Source organism: Myotis yumanensis, unplaced genomic scaffold (genome assembly GCF_028538775.1).
Source record: "Myotis yumanensis isolate MYYU_CA2020_CCGP unplaced genomic scaffold, mMyoYum1.0.hap1 SCAF_16, whole genome shotgun sequence".
Taxonomy (NCBI): domain Eukaryota; kingdom Metazoa; phylum Chordata; class Mammalia; order Chiroptera; family Vespertilionidae; genus Myotis; species Myotis yumanensis.
The window spans coordinates 16,721,234-16,740,858 of NW_027223767.1; the positions used below are offsets into that span (position 1 = coordinate 16,721,234).

Consider the following 19,625-nt stretch of genomic DNA (forward strand, 5'->3'; position numbering starts at 1 on the left):
ACTGGTGAGACCACCAAGGTTGCCACGTGTGGTCAGACTGAAGATGCCTGTGGCCTTGGGCTCAGTGATGCCACTCCCAGATGCCAGCCCTGGAGGATTCTCGTGGGGGCAGGGTGTTTATGGTAGCCCTGCTTGGAGTGGCGACAGACAGGCATGCTCATTGTTCCGAAAATGGAAGAAATACGCCGTGAATCATGCCATCGGTACTAGCAGCAGGTCAAATGAATGAGGTGTGTGCAGTGGTTACTTTTTATTTCTTTAAATATATTTTTTTTGTTGATTTCAGAGAAGAAGGGAGAGGGAGAGAGAGAGAGAAACATCAATGATGAGAGAGAATCATGGATCGGCTGCCTCCTGCACGCCCCACACTGGAGATCCAGCCTGCAACCCAGGCATGTGCCCTGACTGGGAATGGAACCCCCACTTCCTGGTTCACAGGTCGATGCTCAACCTCTGAGCCACGCCAGCTGGGCAGTTCTGCTTGTGTTTTATTTTTTAAAAAAATATATTTTATTGATTTTTTACAGAGAGGAAGGGAGAGGGATAGAGAGTTAGAAACATCCATGAGAGAGAAACATCGATCAGCTGCCTCCTGCACACCCCCTACTGGGGATGTGCCCGCAACCAAGGTACATGCCCTTGACTGGAATCAAACCTGGGACTCTTCAGTTCACAGGCCGACGCTCTAGCCACTGAGCCAAACAGGTCAGGGCCTTGAAGGTATTATAAACCAGGCACACAGTAGGTGCACTATTATGTTAGGCGTCTCTCCCTCCACATAGCCTGTGTATTCCCCCAGGGGCTTGCCTGAGGCTGGGGGCTCATTCTCGTTGCTAGAATTGGTCCGGTGTGACCAGTGCTGATGGAGGCATTTGGGCTGTTCCCTGGGCTTTCTGAGTAGCAGGGCCGGGCCCTTTCTCCCAGTGGACCCGTTCCCCTCCCTCCCTCCCTCCCTCCAGCACGTGCCCAGCACTGGAGTTGCTGGATCAGGCTAATGCGTTGGCCTCGCATTCAGTTTCTCAAACTTTGCAGTGTTTCTGACGGGGTGTCAGTCTGAGTGATGGATGCCCATGGCCCCCTCGGTCCCCTCGCACCAATGCCTGGGCGGGGCCCCCCAGCTCCAGACCTGGCAGGCGTAGGGCTCCCTCCCTCCGCAGCTGAAAGGCCTCCGCGGAGGAGGGGAGTTGGAAGCCCTGGGACAGGAGCTCTGAGCCCACCCAGCGCTGGGGCTCATGAAGGCCCTGCACACCTGCTGAGGTGGAGGGGCTCACGGAGGATGTGGTGGGAGGCGCTCCTGGGTTCCTGCCACAATGACGGAGCCAGAGACCACGCGCCCGCGGCGGGGGCAGGAAGTGCCCCGTGGGCCACCAGGCCGCAGAGAGGAGCAGGCCTCCCTGCCCTGCGTGTGAGGCCAGGTCCCCTCTCCCTCATGCTGCATCTCCCTAAAACATAGCAGCCAGGCTGGCAGCATCACGGGTGTGGCTGCCACAGCGAGGATGGGGTGGAACAGACGGAAGGCCTTCTGGGGGAGGGGGAGGGGAGGAGGGGGTGTGGGAATAGGCTGAGATGAGAGACAGGTTCCAGTTGGGTGAATCCATCAGGTGGGTTGTCGGCTGATGGTAGGTTCAGTTATTGCTTAGTTAGTTAATCAGTTACTCAGTCAGCAAACCTGGAGACCCAGAGACCACCCACCGTGGTGGGGCCATAAGGAGGTGGGCGGCAGAGGCAGCTCAGACTCCCCTGGCCGCAGCCATGCGTGACTGATGTGAATGGCCACCTTGGACTCCGCAGGGCACAGCCTGGCAGCTGCCCCTGGTGGTCCAGGTGGGAACAGAAGCCAGGGGTGGGATGGGTTCCAGTAGTCAGGCCCCTGGCCGGCTTGGAGGGTCACCTTGCTCCTTTTCTTTGGGGAAGGCTTCCTGAGGAGCTGGTGATGGGATGACTCTCAGCAGGAGGAGGGCGGGGAGGGCACTGCAGGCAGAGCAGGCAGCTTGGGCAAAGGCTGCGGGAGGAAGGCTCGCACCTGCCCCTGTTATGGGTTGGCTCAACGAGATAGACCACCGACTCAGAATTTAAATTTGAAAGCCGTTTATTAAGCTGGCCAGCTGACCACAGCCCGTACCTTCCCCCTCTGGGAAGCCTCGCGGCATGTGGCAAAGAGCAAGTGTGCATTATGATTTTTATAACAAAACAGTGTTACCTTAGAAGCTCACAGAAAGTTCATAAGCACAAAGGGGGGGTAAACAGAGTCACACCTGGCTGGTCTAAGACAATCTAGCAATTTTTCTTCCATGGTTCCTAACCCTGCAACTCCCCTCCATTCATTAGTCCCTCCTCCCAGCACATATACAATTCTCATATCCTGGCAACATAATTTTTCATATGTCAGTTCCCTCTCCCAGCACATTCTGTAACCCTTCCATGGCGCAGTCCCTCACCCTAGCACATTCCCTACTGGTCTTATGCCCGAATCAAATCTTTGATTCAGCGCCCTCCTCTACGATATGAAATTGAGGAGGCATTTGGCAATGTATGGTGAAGAATTGGCCAGCGTCTCGGCCACTGATATAGAGTTTTAGTTCCCATGTCTTTTCTTTTTCCTATTGGTCAGTTCACCAGGAGAGGCATGAGGAGGACAGGGTTACAATTTCTAGTGCCTCTTTCCTGAGATTTTGATGGCGGTTGGAGTGCTCAGCACCACCTGGTAGGGTCCATCCCATCTAGGTTCCAGGCTGCCAGGGTCATGATGTTTCATTCAGACGAGGTCACCCGGAGAGAAGGCAGGCTGCGTTGGACTGGTTCTCGGTGCGTCCTCCTCCCGTATTGCTCTCATCATCCGTTGTGCTGACGTGGCGCTGCTCTGCAAAGCCTCTAAGGACTTAAGCAAACTTTGGGTAGACGGCTGGGCAATTTCTTCCTCACTTAGGCAGGGAAGAAGAGGTGGCGGCCTACCAAACATAATTTCAAAAGGGGTGAGTCTTTTTATATACGGGGTGCACCTAGCTCTGAGGAGGGCAAAAGGAAGGAGACTTACCCAGTTTTTGCCAGTCTTTAATTTTAATTTAGTTAATGTTTTTTTTAAGATTCAATTTATTTTTTCTATTTGTATGCAATTTAACTTTTAGGGATTTAACTATGGATTGTAACATTGGCGATAAACGCCAGGCCATTGTCGGACCCCATGTATAGTGGCAGGCTAAACCAGGGGACAATTTTAGTGAGGAGTTTTCTAATTATTACCTGTGCTGTCTCTGCCTTGGTTGGGTATGCCTCAGGCCAGCCAGAGAAGGTATCAATGAAAACCAGCAAGTATTTACACCCTCCTTGTCCTCCTGGTATCTCGGTGAAGTTCACTTCCCAGTGTTCTCCGGGTTTCTGACCTCGGATTCGCTGTCCCGGAGCGGCCACAACAGGGGCCCTTGGTTCACCTGGGCACACACTTGGCATCTTCTAGTCAACTTTTGAGATATTTTCTGGAGGGATGTAAAATTCTCTTCCCAGTAGTTCTGATAGTTTCATTCCCCTCAGGTGGGTGCTCTGGTGGGTCTGGAAAGCGATGGTCTGCCCCAGGGCTTCTGGCATTATAGGCCTCTCATCTGGCAGAATTAGCCATCCAGCCCCTCCTTCTTGAGCCCTTAGTTTCTCAGCTAGCCTCTGCTCCTCTGGCAGATGAGTAGGCTTCTCTGGGAGCCTTCGTGCTGGCAGGGCTACGAGAACTTCTAGGGGCCCTATTGGTCTTTTAGTCACTTCCTTGGCCTCTATATGGCTGCCAGGTGGTTAAGTATCTCAGGAGCTTTTTCCTTTCCTCCTGAGGTCAGGAGACTTCTTTAAGGTGGCTCCCGTGTCCTCCTGTAAGGGCAGTGTGAGGAGATATATTCCTGTAGTCCCTGGGTAGGTCTGGCAGGGCCAGTGCCGGGGCGCTTACCAGGGCTTCTTAGATCTTTCCTGGCTCCTCCTCATGTGCCCCCCGCTACCGGGTACCTTCCTCTATGAAGCTGCTCCGGTAGTCCGTGTAGAGAGTCTCATCCGGATCCTGCAGGGCTGGTCCACAAGGTCCTCACGGAGGGAAGTGAGGGTAGTCAGTGTCTCCTCGCAGTCAGGCAAAGGGGCCTCTGCCTTCTCGTCAGGGAGGAGTGTGGCAGGGTTCAAGGCAGCTGTTTTCAGGAAGCTGGAATGTTTACTCTTTTTCCCTTTTCCTACCAGAGGGCCTGAGTGAGTGCTATGAGTTCCACAAGGAAGTCCACCTTTTGGCCCCCCACTGTCAGGGTCATTCTGGGCTCCTGGGGGCCAGCTGAGCCCTGACAACCCCAATCCACCTCCTCCACCAGCATGGGAGGGAGTCGGTTCCCCCGCACGTTCAGGGCACTCCCTTTTCCAATGTCCTTCCTTTCTGCAAAATGCACATTGATTTTTCCCAAGTCTAGGTTGGACTCCTTTTCTTCCGCGAGGCTTTTCTTTGCCCTTGTTGTCTTTTCGGCCCCTTGGGCCTTCCTCCTCGTTTAGGGCCAGGAGGACCTTGGCCATTTGGGTGTTTAAACTTGCTGTCGGGTCCTCCTGATTGTCAAAAACCTTCTGGGCCACCTCAACCAACTTAGAGATTGATTTCTCCTCAAAGTCTTTTAACTTTTGTCATTTTTTTTTAATATTTGGGGCCGACTGGGAAACAAATGCAACATTGACAGCCCTCCGACTTTCCAGGGCATCAGGGTTAGGCCCCTGGATTGTCTCTGTCACCTTAGAGAGGTTTGTGGGTCTCCAAGCAGCAGCTCGGATGCCCCCTAATAGAGTCTGGCGATACCGATCGAGAGCCTCCTTTCCCCTGTCACTATAGGGGTTCCAGTTTGGTTGCCTGGAGGGAAACACAGCCTTCAATCTGTCTTTTATTTATTCTTTCAGAATGGACTAAAGGAGCTTTATTTCCCTACAGGGTCTTATATGTCACAGGACCTCACAGGGTCTGTAATTCCTGTAACAGAGGGCTAGTATTCACCACTTTATTAACCCCTCTGTTCTAGACAGGCCTTCCCCAGTTTCCTACAGTTGAGGTTTTGTGCCACCCCTGACATGGGCATGGTCACACAGGCCTGTAAGACAGTATACAGGTTGCTAACTGTCAACTGTCTCTTAATAGAGACCAAAATTTAATGGGTATTCTTCTTTGCCCACCTGGGCAACTGCCCTCTTGGCAGCTAGATATCTTTTACTTTTTGGGTTTATTTTACATAGCCTTTTTCTAGGATAGTTTACACATAGGCCAGTTCTTTTTAGCTACAAATACAGCTTGTCCAATTTTCTTAAAATGTATTCTGGCACAGGAGAAAGTTGTTTTGCTGTATATAGGTAGCTTAATCCCTATACAACTGGGCTTGGATCTCTGCCTAGCAAATTGCAGTCTATAAGTTCAATGTGCAGCCTTCGGTCCTTCTAACCCAACGATTTTTCGGCCAGTCTCTGAGTCAGACTTCTCCTCTCTTGGAGAATTTCAAAGTCCCGATGGCTCCCAGGTCTAGGGAGAGTGCCCTTCTCTGTTTATTAGTTACAGGGCCCTGCTTTCCTTGTCTTCCCATCAGTCCCCTTTATGGCAGAACAGTGACCAGGCCTCTTTGAAGGGAATGTACTGGAAGGGGATATCAGCCCCTCCTCTTCCAGCAGCAATAGGTACTAAACCCTTTCAGTACATTTGCAAGCAGGGAACTTTTACTAACTCTATCTGCAGCTTTCATAGATCTCAGGCTTGCTGCTCTATTCCTGGGGCTGTAGGAAGGCTAGTACCAGTCACTGGCTTACGGCTTAACTGCTGTAGCCTGCAAGCCAAAGGCCCAAGTACTTTCTCGCTGCTACTGCTGCTGCTGCTTCTTTTTTTTTCTTTTTTTAGGGCCACTGCAGGCAGCTCAGGCATCCAGCCTCCCTTCTTTGTTCATTCACTCCCCAATCTGGTCTGGAGCTGGGAATAACGCCTTGGTCTGCCTTGCTTCCCCAGAGGGCTGCTTGTCTAGCCCCAGACCTAGAGGGCCGGCCTGCCGTAGTGGCAACATAGGAACTGCAGGACTGGCAGATGTCGCAAGGTCCTGGAGGTTCTCCCCCTCTCTCCCTGAAGGACCGGGGGAGCTTTTCCCTTCTGGGGCCCGGCCAAAAGAATTGTCTGTCTCTGTCCCAATTTTTCCTCGGGAGGCAAGCCCTCATTTACCGGGGTTTCTTGGACAATATGTCAACCTAAACTTGAATATAAGGAATTTGATTAGGATGCCCCGGGCGGCCGTGTATGACGTAATGGACCCGGTAGGCAGTGGTCAGATCAAAAGACCCTGCATCCGGCCACCCTTCCTGGAAAGTGGGCCACTCCCATTCACAGAATCGCTGTAAATCAAAAGTATTAATATTATAATCTTTAAATTTACCCTAGAACTTCAGTTTAATACAGTAAATTACAACCTAGGTAAGAGCAGCTGATAGACAGAAATCTTTATTAACTAAGTGGGCTGATTCTCCTTAACAGTGAACAAAAGACTCTGAGAAAAATAATTCTCGCAGCTGCCGAGAGACTTTGCAGACTGCCAAGGGCCCAGCCCAAACGTTCAGCCAAGCGTATCAACAGAAAGCAGGATAAATCAAAGTAGCTCTTACTTTACACAGACCAGTAATGATTTACACTTTCTTAATAGACCAGCCCAGGCTGGAGCTGTATCCAGTCTCCCTTCTCTGTAGTAATTTGGCCAGTCCCACACAAACAAACTTTGCACCGACCCCATGATGACCGGTGGCGAGAGACAGACAAGGGAAGGGGTGACCTGTTTTCACAGATCCTCACGCAGGTGCCCGCCTGGCCGCGTCCCTTGGGAGCTTAGATTCGTCGTAGCTAAGGTGCACCCGTATAAACCCCGGGCCTGGTCACCTCCACATGGGGGTGAGTCACCGTTATGCCATATGACGAATCGCGGAACCGCAGGTTGGGGCCCACTCGGACTCCGTAACCGAAGTCGTGGAGCCACATAAAGGAGAGGAGAGGGCAGGCCCCCTCCCTCCACACTCACACACTTTCACCAGACATTTACTCAGAGTTTAAACAATTCACCCAATTCCTAACCATTTCCTGATTCTTGAGGGAGCTCTATAGCTTCCCGGGAGGTGATCAAGCTCCCCTTCCACTCACCCGGAGTGGGCCTGACTGATAGGGGGTCGACAAAGATGACTGACCCTATCCCATTTGACAAAGACAAAGACAACAAATAACAAAGACAAAATAAATCAGCCAAATGCAACCTAAGGTTGCCCGGAACCTGCAGCTTGCTCCTTGGAGTCCTGAAAATTTTCAAAACACATTGCAGCAGGGTGTACACAGAAGCAGACAACTTCTTGACAACAAATACCAAGACAAACAAATACCAGACAGACAAACCCAGTGCAGCCTACAGCCGCACGAACCAGGGACCCCAGCCACCGTCGTGGCCGCGGGTCAGGACCAGGAGTACCGCTGCGTCCAGCCCTCCATATAGGTCCTTCCGTGGGACGTCCCAATTCCTGTTTAACGACCAGTCCCTTACCTCTCTCGAGAGTCCAGGTGGCTCGGTTTCCGAATTGAAAGTTTTGGGTGGACTGGAGGCCTCCTTGGTAGTCATTCTCCACAGGTGTGGGGTATCTCGCTGAGTGCCCGGCGACAAGCGGGGGAGAGCCTCCTGCCCTGAATAGGGGGTCCCTCTCCTCCCTTCCGGGGGAGAGCCTCCTGCCTTGAATAGGGGGTCCCTCTCACCCCTGCCGGGGGAGAGCCTCCAGCCCTAAACAAGGGGTCCCTCTCACCCCTGCCGGGTATCTCGCTGGGGCCTCCAAATGTTATGGGTTGGCTCAACGAGATAGACCACCGACTCAGAATTTAAATTTGAAAGCCGTTTATTAAGCTGGCCAGCTGACCACAGCCCGTACCTTCCCCCTCTGGGAAGCCTCGCGGCATGTGGCAAAGAGCAAGTGTGCATTATGATTTTTATAACAAAACAGTGTTACCTTAGAAGCTCACAGAAAGTTCATAAGCACAAAGGGGGGGGTAAACAGAGTCACACCTGGCTGGTCTAAGACAATCTAGCAATTTTTCTTCCATGGTTCCTAACCCTGCAACTCCCCTCCATTCATTAGTCCCTCCTCCCAGCACATATACAATTCTCATATCCTGGCAACATAATTTTTCATATGTCAATTCCCTCTCCCAGCACATTCTGTAACCCTTCCATGGCGCAGTCCCTCACCCTAGCACACCCCACCAAAGCATGGCCTGGGGCAGAGCGCAGTTCCGAGGCTCAGGCTGGGGAGGAGCCTGGGGAGGGAGAGAGGCAGGGGTGCGGAGCAGGTGACCTAATTTGGGGGCTCAGCTGCAGAGCCTGCAGAGCTCAGCTGCACCCAGCTCTCCACTCCTCAGCCCTGCCCAAGATTAGTCCCCTCACCTGCTGCCTGGGCTGTCATTTCGTTGTCGTCACTCGACAAATACTTACTGAGCCCGTGCTCTGCGCCAGGCACTGTTCCAGACCCTGGGAATAACGGGCTAGACAAGATCCTTGGGGAACTGCCAGGCCGCTGGGGGGGACAGATAGAAGCATGTAAACATGTGAGCAGGATACTATGAGGGGACAGGCTCCGAAGCAAATAAAACAGGGGGTGCCCTGACTGGTTTGGCTCAGTGGATAGAGCGTCGGCCTGTGGACTCAAGGGTCCCAGGTTCGATTCTGGTCAAGGGCATGTACCTTGGTTGCGGGCACATCCCCAGTAGGGGGTGTGCAGGAGGCAGCTGATCGATGTTTCTCTCTCATCGATGTTTCTAACTCTCTATCCCTTTCCCTTCCTCTCTGTAAAAAAATCAATAAAATATAACAAAAACAACAACAACAAAAAAAACAGGGCGATTGAAGCAGAGGGATTGTGGTGAGGGGGGGCTGGTTGGAGAAGGCATTTATGAGAATGAGCCAGCCTTGGGGCATGGGAGGCGAGAGATCCAGGCAGAGGGCCCAGCAAGGCAGAGAGGGCTGGGGGCTGGGGGCCCTGGGGAGCAGCAGCCAGCTAGTGTGGAGGGGGCTTGGAGAGGGAAGGAGCGGGAGGCGAAGTCTTAGGGGCAGGCGGGGCAGGATCATGGAGGCCCTGTGGGCTGCAGCGAGCGGTATGGACATGGGCGCTAAGTGAACGGGAAGCTACTGAAGCAGGGGAGTGACTGTGTAAATTACAAGCAAAAACAACAGTTAGGATGGTATTGCCACAGATCAGGCGAGAGGATGGTGGTCAGGATGGTGGCAGGGGAGGGAGAGAAGGAATGCGCTCTGTTGCTGCTTCTCACCAGGTTCCCATCTCTAATCACACGTCCCGGTCTCTCCTAGACGCTGGGATTCTGACCTGCCAAACATGGGTTTTTTGGTCGGTTGCTTGTTCTGTTTGGTTTCTGCAACAGCCTCACCATTTTTAACTTGTTTTTGTTTTAAAATATCTCTCAATATCTCGTATTTTCCACTTTCTTTTTGTTCGTTTTCAAAGTGTACAATATTTCCGGACTTAAAATTTTCCGCTTAAATGTTAGGAAAAATGTCACATTTTCAAAAAATTCTGACTGGCGTTTGTTAAAATAAATTTGTAATATTGACAAATTGAAAAATGAAGAAAGAAATGCTCTCCAGATGCAGGTCGGAGAAAGAACCCACAGGGCTTACGCGTGGATTTGACGTGGGGCGAGTGAAAGGTGAAGCGAGGACGCCAGGCTCGGGGATGTAGACTGTGGTGGTTGCTGGGGAAGGCAGACAGGGCAGGCTCGGGGGTCAAGACCATGTGTTCTGCTTTGGACATTTCCAGTTTGCAATGCCTCTTAGACAACGGGCAGGTGGTGGTTGTATTCGTTTCCTGTTGCGACTGCAGCAAGTTATAATACATTTACTGGCTTCAAACAATACAAATTTATTACCTTTCCATTCTGAAGGTCAAAGTCTCCAAAATGGCCACAAAATAGTCATGGGGATGTGAAGTATGACATAGGAATTATAGTCAATAATATTGTAACAACGATGTGTGGTGCCAGGTGAATACTTGAAACATCAGGGAATCACTTTGTAAAAGTGGATGATTGTCTAACCACTATGCTGTCCACTGGAAACTAATCTATGTATATAAAAGCCTAAGTGACCAGCCAACCAAACAACTGGTCACTATGATGCACATTGACCACCAGGGGGCAGACACTCAATACAGAGGCTGCCCCCTGGTGGTCAGTACGCTCCCACAGCCAACCTCCTGCAGCCCCTCCCCCCGGCTGGCCAACCTCCTCAGCCCCGATCGCCAGGCAGGCCGAGGGACCCCATCTATGCATGAATTCGTGCACTGGGCCTCTCGTACAGAATAACATTGAATGTAAACTGTAACTGAAAAATAACCTTTAGCCCTGGCCAGTGTGGTCAGTAGTTAGAGTGTGGGCCTGCCCACTGAAGGGTCATGGGTTCAATTCCCAATCCCTGTCGGGGGGTGTGTGGAGGCAACCAATTGATCTCTCTCTCTCTCTCTCTCTCTCTCTCCCTCTCTCCAAAAATATCAATGGAAAAAATATCCTCCCGTGAGGATTAACAAAAAATAAAAAAAATAATAAAAAAGACAAAGTTTCAGTCAAACATAAAAATTAAGACATTCCTCAAAATAAAACATTTTAAAAAAGAAGAAAAACAAACTTTAAATTAAAAAAATCCAGGATAATTTCCCCATAATAAGACCCTTAACTTAACCAAGTCCACAAAATCACTTTGACCATGAAAAGTAGCGTAGTCCCAGGGTCTGGAGATTAGGACGCGGACATCTGGCGGGGAGGCGGGGCGGGGTGCGGTGGACATTATTCTGCTTTCTACGGCCAGGCCAGTCTGCCTTGTGCTGGAAGGATGCTAGGCCCGCAGATGCCGAGGTGGGAATCTCAGCATTTGTGGGTGGATGGGAGCCATGGGGCGGCGGGGGGGCCCTGGGGAAGCTGTGCTGGCAAGGACTCCGGTCAGAAGTCAGACAGCGAAGGGGCCAGCGAAGGGGCCTGGGGAGGAGCCATGAGAGAGGTCGGAGGAGGTCAAGGAGAAAGGGTGGCAGGAGGAGATTGTCACTTACGCCCAGGCTGCTGAGAGGGTGAGGAAGATGACGACAGAAAGATGTCCATTGGCTCTGGCAACGTGGGGACCACTGGGGACCTTGGGTGGAAGTCAGCTTGGGGTGGGTTAAGCTGGCGGGGCACACACACAGGTGCAGATGTTATTATTGTCCTATCAACCGTGGAGATGAGTGAAGGATGTATTTTACACTTTTTAAAATTTAATAAAGTTTTCATTGTTCACAATGTACAGCTGGTGGGACCTGGTGCTCATGCATCTTCGCCAGCAGCTGGGGCGTCCCCACCCTCGGGGTTTCTGGTACATGACTTGAGCTCTGTGCTTTGAAGCTAGGTTAGTACGTCCTTACTAAGGAGCCCCTAGGGCTGTCCTGGCCCAGGAACTGGGGGTCTCCAGTCTCTCAGAGACAACAGCTGGGGTTGCAATAAGCCTATAGTTGGGAACTTCCTTACACAGCTTGTCGTGTGTTGCTTTGTCAAACAAGACTGGGTTATTGAGCTTGCCCTGAACCTTGCCTTTGGACCATCCTTCCTTCTGGCCTTGCCCCAGATTTGTTCACTGGGTCTTTGTCTTTCTTGGCCGACTTCCCAGCATCTTTCTTCTTCTTGTTGTCGTCCTTGGGCGGCGTAGAGGCACTCGAAGAGCAGCTGCTACCACTGCTGCCTCGATAAGGTGTCGGACAAAAGGGCCATTTTATAATTTTAAAAGATGTAGATCGATGGGAGGTGAGGAAGTGGAGACAGTACCTCCTTCCTGCCCTCCCCCCCGCCCAGCCCACTATAGCCTCATTATGACCTTTCAAGCCGTAGACTAATTTTGTTCTTCCCTTTTATAAAGTCGTCTGTGGCTTCCTACTGCTGTCGCTGTTAGCAAGCCCAGACTCAGGGCCGCTGCCCCAGCACTCCTCCCTCACAGCCCTGGGATGGGGAGCTCACTCCCTGTCTCAGGCAGCCCAGCCCTCCCCGGGCAGCATGGGCAGTGAGAAGGTTCAGGCTGAGCTTGGGGTGGGTGGGTGGGTTGGGGGGCAAAGCTTGCTGCTGGGCATCACATCTTCTGAGGCTTAATCAGGCTGAGGCGCCCACCCCCGACCTCTAATTCTGACTGACTCACAGGATAGGGGCACCAGCTGGGGCAGCCACTGAAAATCCGGCACTGCCCCCAGTATAACCAACGGTGCTGCTAGTGGCTTCCTGGGTCCCCCCACGGCCACCACCCACCGAAGAGCAGAGTCCTTGTTTACCACCACTATCACCCTCTCCGGCAGGGGGGGCCATTAACCATTTCCTGCCTGGAGCTGTGCAAAGGTAGAGGCTGAGCCATGGCTTCCACGGAATGTGGTGCCTGCCACCCTGGGCGGGGAGTCTGCCTGCCTCTCCCAGGTCTGTGCCCGCTCCGTGGTTTTCCAGGCGCGGAGCCTGGGAGCCCGGGGCCTGGGGTGGGCAGGCGGGGCGTGGGCAGGCAGGAGGAGGAGGGTATCAGCCAGTGGCTCAGCCCTGCGGTCTGCCCTCCCACTCAGGCTCCTGGTCACCAGCCCTAGAACCAACAGGACAGCGGGGCCCCTGCACCAGTGTTCCCTCACCCGGGATGAGCTCCTTTGCCAGCCTGTAGGTAAGTCAGGCCCAGCTCCAGGGAATGCTCCCAGGACCCTTTTCCAGGAGTCCCACTCATCCAGCCCAAACCATTCCAACCCCAGCCCCATGTAATCCAGCCCCTCCCCCCAGACTCTACCCCCCCTCACTTTCTATCCCAGTGCCCAATCCCATCCCAACCCAAACCTAATCCCCGCCCACCTCTCCTGACCCAATCCTAACAGCAAAATCCTAGCTAACATGTATTGCATGTTCCCCATCCTAAGTACTTCTCCATCCACTTTTAACCCTCACAACCGTACCATCTGACCGAAGAGGAACCTCCAGCTCAGGGAAGTCCTCTGGTGACCAGATGACTAAGGTCACACAAATAGCATTGGGGGCACCACAGACGCAAACCCAGCTTGACCTGGTTCCAAAACCTCACCTGTCCCAACTGATCACACCTCAGTGGCATCCATCCCTCCCCTCCCCATCTAACTGTGGCCATCCTAATGTCCAGCACATATTAGGTGCTCAGTAAATGTTGTTTGAATAAATGAACGAACAAATGAATGGACCATCTTCATTTATTAACCAAACTCTGCCCATCCCACTCAGTCCGACTCACGGCACACACTCGCTGGTGGGCCCTCAGCTGTGTATGGCAGAACCCTTGTCTCTGTGAGAGGCACCGTGTTGAACAGCCTCAGAGGGGGACACAGTCCAGGGGGTAACAGGTGATCTAGTGGTTCAAAATGAGACCGCGTCCCCAGGCCCACATTGGGAAGGGAGAGGACAGAGCGACAGCATCTGCCCCTGGGGCAGTAAGGTTCCCCAGAGATGGTCTTTGAGACTGGAGGGTCCATGGTTCCTATAGCCAGTCCCTCAGCATCCTGCACACCTCCCCCGCGCTGCACACACTCACTCCTGCTTCTCTACCCACCTGCCCCTCCACACTGGGAGCCCTGGAGGAAAGCCCCAGTTGTGCCAGGCCAGCACAATCAAGGGTTTGGTGAGCCTGAGGGCGGGGCAGGGGCGGGGGGGGGGGGGCAGGGGGGTGAAAGATGTAGAAAAGGCAGACAAAGAGAATAAGCTGGGTCCCAGCCCTGGGCAAACTACGGCCCGCGGGCCGAATCCGGCCCGTTTGAAATGAATAAAACTAAAAAAAAAAAAAAAGACCGTACCCTTTTATGTAATGATGTTTACTTTGAATTTATATTAGTTCACACAAACACTCCATCCATGCTTTTGTTCCGGCCCTCCGGTCCAGTTTAAGAACCCATTGTGGCCCTCGAGTGAAAAAGTTTGCCCACCCCTGGCTCTAGCAGGATCTCCTGTGCCTGGCTGAGGCCACCGAGAGAGAGACCCAGAAGGCAAGCTGAGGTTTTATTTTTTAGCCAAAGGTAAACAAGGTAGTGGTCACCATAGTTACAATGTTCTTGTGAGTTTTGGCAGCACTTGCTGCACTTGCCACAGCCCATTAGCTCTCCAGATAGGATCTAGGGGGCATCATAAGGTCAAGCCTAATTATGCTAAGAGGGCTGTGCCCTCTAAGCTTGGACTTGTTTGTGGCTTTGCCAACAGGTCCGTCCGAGGCTTAACCCTATAGCCGCTTCTACACCCGTCTCAGTTATTTCTAGGTCCCCATCACCATCTGGCCCAGCCCTGTGCCCTCTCTGACCTGGGCTCCACGGTGGCCTCCCTGTGTCCCTCCCACCTTACCTGAACTTCACTGTTTCAGAGCATGTCCCCATCCCGAAGGGGAGGCACCGGGGCGTGACAGTTGCCCGGAACCACCACGGTGTTTTGGTGAGTGTGCGTGGGCAGGGGGCTGGAGGGCCTCAGGAGGCGGGCACTGACCCCTGTGGCAAACCCGTGTTCATGCCAGTCCTGACTGGCATGCTATTCTCAGGGCCAAGGCCAGGTGTGTCCCTGGTGCCAACTCCAGGGCTGATCTCAGCTCTGACCCTGGCACCAACGTCTACCCCTGGTGAGGGGTGAGCAAGCTGTTCCCGTATCCCCTGCCTGGTTGAGGCATGTGGTTCTAGGCAGCTGTGACTCAGGGGCCTGGGCTGGGGGTGACCCAGACTTTCCCTCTCCCTTTCTCCCTCTCTCCCCCAGATCTGCATTCAAGTGGTGGCCCGGCGGCCCCACAGCCTCAGCTCAGAACTCACAGGCACCTGCAGCCTGCTGGCCTCCAACCTCAGTCACCAGGCCCTGTTCTCTTTCAACGACATTGGTAAGGATACTCGCTGGCCTTGGCAGCTCTAAGGAGGTTTCCTTGAGTTTCCAAGAAGGGGCACCTGCCCATGGAAGATACGGAAGGACACAGGCCCAGAGAGGGCAAGTTGGGCCTAGGCTGTGAGCTTGCCCCGAGGTGAACAAGGAGGCTGTCTGACTCTGAGCTCTTTCATGTGTATTTTTAAAGAAAATCTCCTGGATCCTGAGGCACATGCGGATGCTGGAGACTGCTACACGAACAAAAAAGGCAGCACTGGGAATACAGCCAGGCAGCGCCGGGATCTGAAGGCCAAAGAGGAAGAGGAGGAGGAGGAGGAGGAGGAGGAGGAGGAGGAGGAGGAGGGAGCTGGTGAGAAGAGGCAGATCTGGGTTGCTCTCTGAGGCTCTCAGAGCTGATGCCTAGGCTGGCAACTTCACGGGTGAGAGCTGCCTAGGTCTGGGAGATGGGGAACAGTGGCTGGATTTTACTGTCTGGATTCTACAGGCCTGACCACCTCCAGCTCTGCCCCCCTCCATCTTACCGATGGGGAAACTGAGGCCCAGAGAGTGGGAGTGATGGGAGTGGCTCGCAGAGTCAGAGCCTGAGCAGGTCCTGGCTCTCTCGCAGTCTCTGAGACAAGGCTTCACTGTTGGGAGCTTCACCAACTTCTTCCCTGAACTGAGCCCTTGGGGCTTGAATGGGGTGGGTGTCCTATAGGGCAGGACATGCCACCCTCACTCCTGCCCCAGTTCCATGCCCACTTTGGACCTGCTCCCTGTCTTGGCCCAGGCACCGAGATCGCCATCGTCCTGGATGGCTCGGGAAGCATTGATCCCCCCGACTTCCAGAGAGCCAAAGACTTCATCTCCAACATGATGAGGAAGATCTACGAGAAGTGCTTCGAGGTGGGCTTCCCTAGGAGCTAGACGCACACAGTCTGTTGCTATCTATCACTATGAACAAACCACCTCGAAACAGCTGCCATTGATCTGCTCACAGTTCTATGGGTCAGCTGTTTGGGCTGGGCTCAGCTGGGCGGTTCTTCTGCTGCTGGTCTTGCCTGAATTTTCTCCTGCAGCTGCAGGCGTCTGGTTACTTGACTGGGACTGGTTGGCCTCACTTGTCTGGCCATGTGTGGTCAGACAGCAGGTCAGCCCAACGTTTTCATGGCTGCAACATTCCAAGAGGGCAAGACCTAATGCACACAAGCACTTTTCATGTCTCTGGTTGTATCCCATTTGCTGATATCCCAAAGGCCAAAGAAAGTCACATGGTGGCTAGGAACGGGAGAGGGCGTACACGTGGATGTGGGTTCAGGGAGAAGTCTGCGATCCACTGGGAGCCGTCACTGTCACATCTCCCTCTGCCTCAGCACCTCCTCTTGCCTTCAACAAGAAGGAATGAGTGGATTCTTCCTCAGCGTCCAGGGGGAGCCATTCAAGGGCTTTGGGCATGGCCACTCTGCCAACCTCCTCCTCCCTCTGCCCCTCCCTCCAGTGCAGCTTTGCCCTGGTGCAGTACGGAGGCGTGATCCAGACTGAGTTTGACCTTCGGTACAGCCAGGATGTGATGGCCTCCCTCAGCAAAGTCCAGAACATCACTCAAGTGAAGGAAGTCACCAAGACAGCCTCTGCCATGCAGCATGTCCTGTGAGTATGAGGGCAGCGGGACTTACCTGAACACCTACTGGGTGCTCGCCGGCATCCCTGCCTAGAGGCTTTGAGGCGTCATGCCTGGAGAGGTGGCAGGACAGAACGGTAAAGAGGAGAGGATCAGGGTTCTAGCTCCTCCTCGGTTGAGAGGAGAATGTGAGGTCTTTCAGTCCAGCCTTGGCTGATGAATGACACCCCAGGACAGTCCTACAAAGAGCCTTCTGAGGACTCCTCTTAAGAGTGGAGCACAGAGCAGACCGTGGGTGGGGGTGGGGGCTCAGTGGCCGGGCTGCCTGGGTCCACATCCCAGCGCCTGTCTGTACTTGGAGACCTGGGTGCCTGACCTCTCCGTGCTTGGTTCTTACGTGTAAAATGGGAATAATAATAGCCCTTGCCTTAGAGCAGCGGTTCTCCACCTTGGCTGCACATTAGAATCACCTGGGAATCTTTTTAAAATCCTGATTTCTGGCCCTAACTGGTTTGGTTCAGTGGATAGAACATCAGCCTGCGGACTCAAGGGTCCCAGGTTCGATTCCGGTCAAGGGCATGTACCTTGGTTGCAGGCACATCCCCAGTAGGAGGTGTGCAGGAGGCAGCTGATGGATGTTTCTCTCTCATCCATGTTTCTAACTCTCTATCCCTCTCCCTTCTTCTCTGTAAAAAATCAATGAAATATATATATATTTTAAAAATCCTGATTTCTGGGCCTCATCCTCCGGAAATTCTGTTTCTTTGTTACTAATGTTGTGGCCCCACCCCATAACAAAGAAACAGAATTTCCGGTGGATGAGGCCCAGGAGTCAGGATTTTGAAAAGATTTCCAGGTGATTCTAATGTGCAGCCAAGGTTGAGAACCACTGCCTTAGAGGATTCTGTGAGGATTAAATGGGTTAAAATACATACAGTGCCTATAAGAGTGCCTGGCACATAAGTGCTTTGTAAATATTAGCCTCTGTTCTTAATGTCATTGTTATTCCCACACACATCTATTCCCTGTGCTGCCCAGCACCTTTCTGTTGGGAGCAGGTGCCCCACCCCCACCCAGCCCTGCTGTGGGCCGTAGGGGCATCCTCACCCCTCCTTGGGCCTTTGTTCTCCTGCGAGGGCACCTTAACCACCTCTCCAATTCTAAAACAGGTTTGTGAATAAAATCTCCCCAAGCTCAGCCATCTCTCTGGCCAAGTCCTCCACTTCCTTTACTCTCCCTACTTAGAGACAACATCTTCTCACCAAGCCACGGCTCCAGAAAAGAGGCCTCCAAGGTCATGGTGGTGCTCACCGATGGGGAGATATTCATGGACCCCCTCAACCTCACGACTGTCATCAACTCCACAAAGATGCAAGGTGTTGAGCGCTTTGCCATTGGGGTAAGGGCCAGGAGCAGGGGGCGCCTCCTAAGTCTCTGTAGGGGTGGAGCCAGGGTTCCTGGGAGGGGCTTCTGTAAGCAGCTTACCAAACCCTGTTCTGTGTACACTCACCAACTTTTCTCCCCGCCTCGTCCGGGGCAGCACACCCACTCCCACAGAGGCTCATTTCCCCAACGTGGTCATAGCACACTTGCTCAGCAGCGATGGGGAGAGCAGCGGCAACTCCGGGAGCCCACATCAGGGTGGGGTGGGGGGTTGGTCCTAGAGGAGATGGTGGTGGGCTGAGCCTTGGAGGACAGGCAGGAGTAACTGGCCGAGGGTCCAGGGGAGGAGGGGAAAGCGCTGCAGGCAGAGGGAACAGTGTGTGCAGAGGTGAGAAGGAGCCTGTGTGTTCAGGACAACACATGTAGACTGGTAAGACGACGGTGTGTGTGTTTGAGGGAGAACAGGGAGCAGGGAAAGTAGGGGGCAGGAGGTGGAGGCCCTGAAGGCCAGGTGGCGAGGCCGGCCCTCTCCCTGGGCCTGGAGAGGCCTCGGGGCTCAGGAAACAGCCAGCCCTCAGGTGTGGATCCACGGATCCGGGGCCTCTATGCAGGTGGGAGAGGCATTTACGAAGCCTAAGACTGAGCAGGAGCTGAAGCTGATCGCCTCGCACCCCCCGGAGACCCACGCCTTCAAGGTGACCAACTACGCGGCGCTGGATGGGCTGCTGAGCCAACTGCAGCAAAGTATCGTCCCCATGGAAGGTGAGGGCTCCAGGGGCCTCGCCACCCTGTGGCTGCCCCTCGGCATTCAGCAGGAGGTCTGAGCCCTGCCCTCCAGCCCCACCCCGGGGCTCCCTCCTTGTGACACTCAGGGCAACTCCCGTCACCTCTTTGAGCCTTGGCTGTTCCATCTCTAAAAAGGCGACCGTATCCCCAGGCCTCTGCACTTCCCTGAGTCTCCACGCAGCTCTGATGAGCTGGCCTGGTGCTGGAGAAAGAAGGATGACTGGGGCGTGGACACCCAGGCCCCGAAGGAGGGAGGGAACTGCCCAGGCTCTCGTCCGGTAGCTGCTAAAGCAGGACCCACATCTCCGCTCTCAGCTTGGTTCTGTTCCCATCACACCAAACCCAGTTCCGTCTGGGAGCGAGGCCAGGCTGGACCCTTCCCTGGCTTGGTTGCTCCCTCCACCTTGCCCAGAGCAGTGTCTCACTGGGTGTCTTGGCTTCCAGGCACGGTCGGAGAAGCCCTCCACTTCCAGCTGGCACAGGTTGGGTTCAGCGCCCAGATCCTGAAAGAGGTACATGGCCAACTCAGCATAGAGAAGGGCCCAGCAATACCCAGGGACTAGGGGCCCCCCACAGAGCAGCTCTGCCTCCTGGTCATGCCGCTGAAGGAGCCACGTTCGGATAACGGAAAACTTCCGCTTGCTCCCCCTAATCTGGGACCCTGAGGTAGACAAAAGAATGGCCATGTTCATCCCGGGGGTCGTCTTGTTCTGTGTGCTCAAGGATTGAGCTGTTCTTAAAATACACACTAGGCCAGTGATGGCGAACCTTTTGAGCTCGGCGTGTCAGCATTTTGAAAAACCCTAACTTAACTCTGGTGCCGTGTCACATGTAGAAATTTTTTGATATTTGCAACCACAGTAAAGCAAAGATTTATATTTTTGATATTTATTTTATATACTTAAATGCCATTTAACAAAGAGAAATCAACCAAAAAAATGAGTTCGC

At 53.4% G+C, this 19,625-nt stretch overlaps 1 protein-coding gene across 1 annotated transcript in view; it reads left to right on the plus strand.

Annotated features, from left to right (window-relative positions):
* Positions 1–19,625, plus strand: part of ITGAE (integrin subunit alpha E) — a 69,717-nt gene that overhangs the window by 17,549 nt on the left and 32,543 nt on the right. Inside the window, exons 3-11 of the mRNA XM_070393302.1 lie at positions 12,613–12,704; positions 14,409–14,476; positions 14,789–14,906; positions 15,096–15,257; positions 15,678–15,793; positions 16,386–16,537; positions 17,754–17,907; positions 18,503–18,653; positions 19,122–19,189. Coding sequence (XP_070249403.1) covers positions 12,613–12,704; positions 14,409–14,476; positions 14,789–14,906; positions 15,096–15,257; positions 15,678–15,793; positions 16,386–16,537; positions 17,754–17,907; positions 18,503–18,653; positions 19,122–19,189 — 1,081 coding nt within the window. The remainder of the gene's footprint in view (positions 1–12,612; positions 12,705–14,408; positions 14,477–14,788; positions 14,907–15,095; positions 15,258–15,677; positions 15,794–16,385; positions 16,538–17,753; positions 17,908–18,502; positions 18,654–19,121; positions 19,190–19,625) is intronic.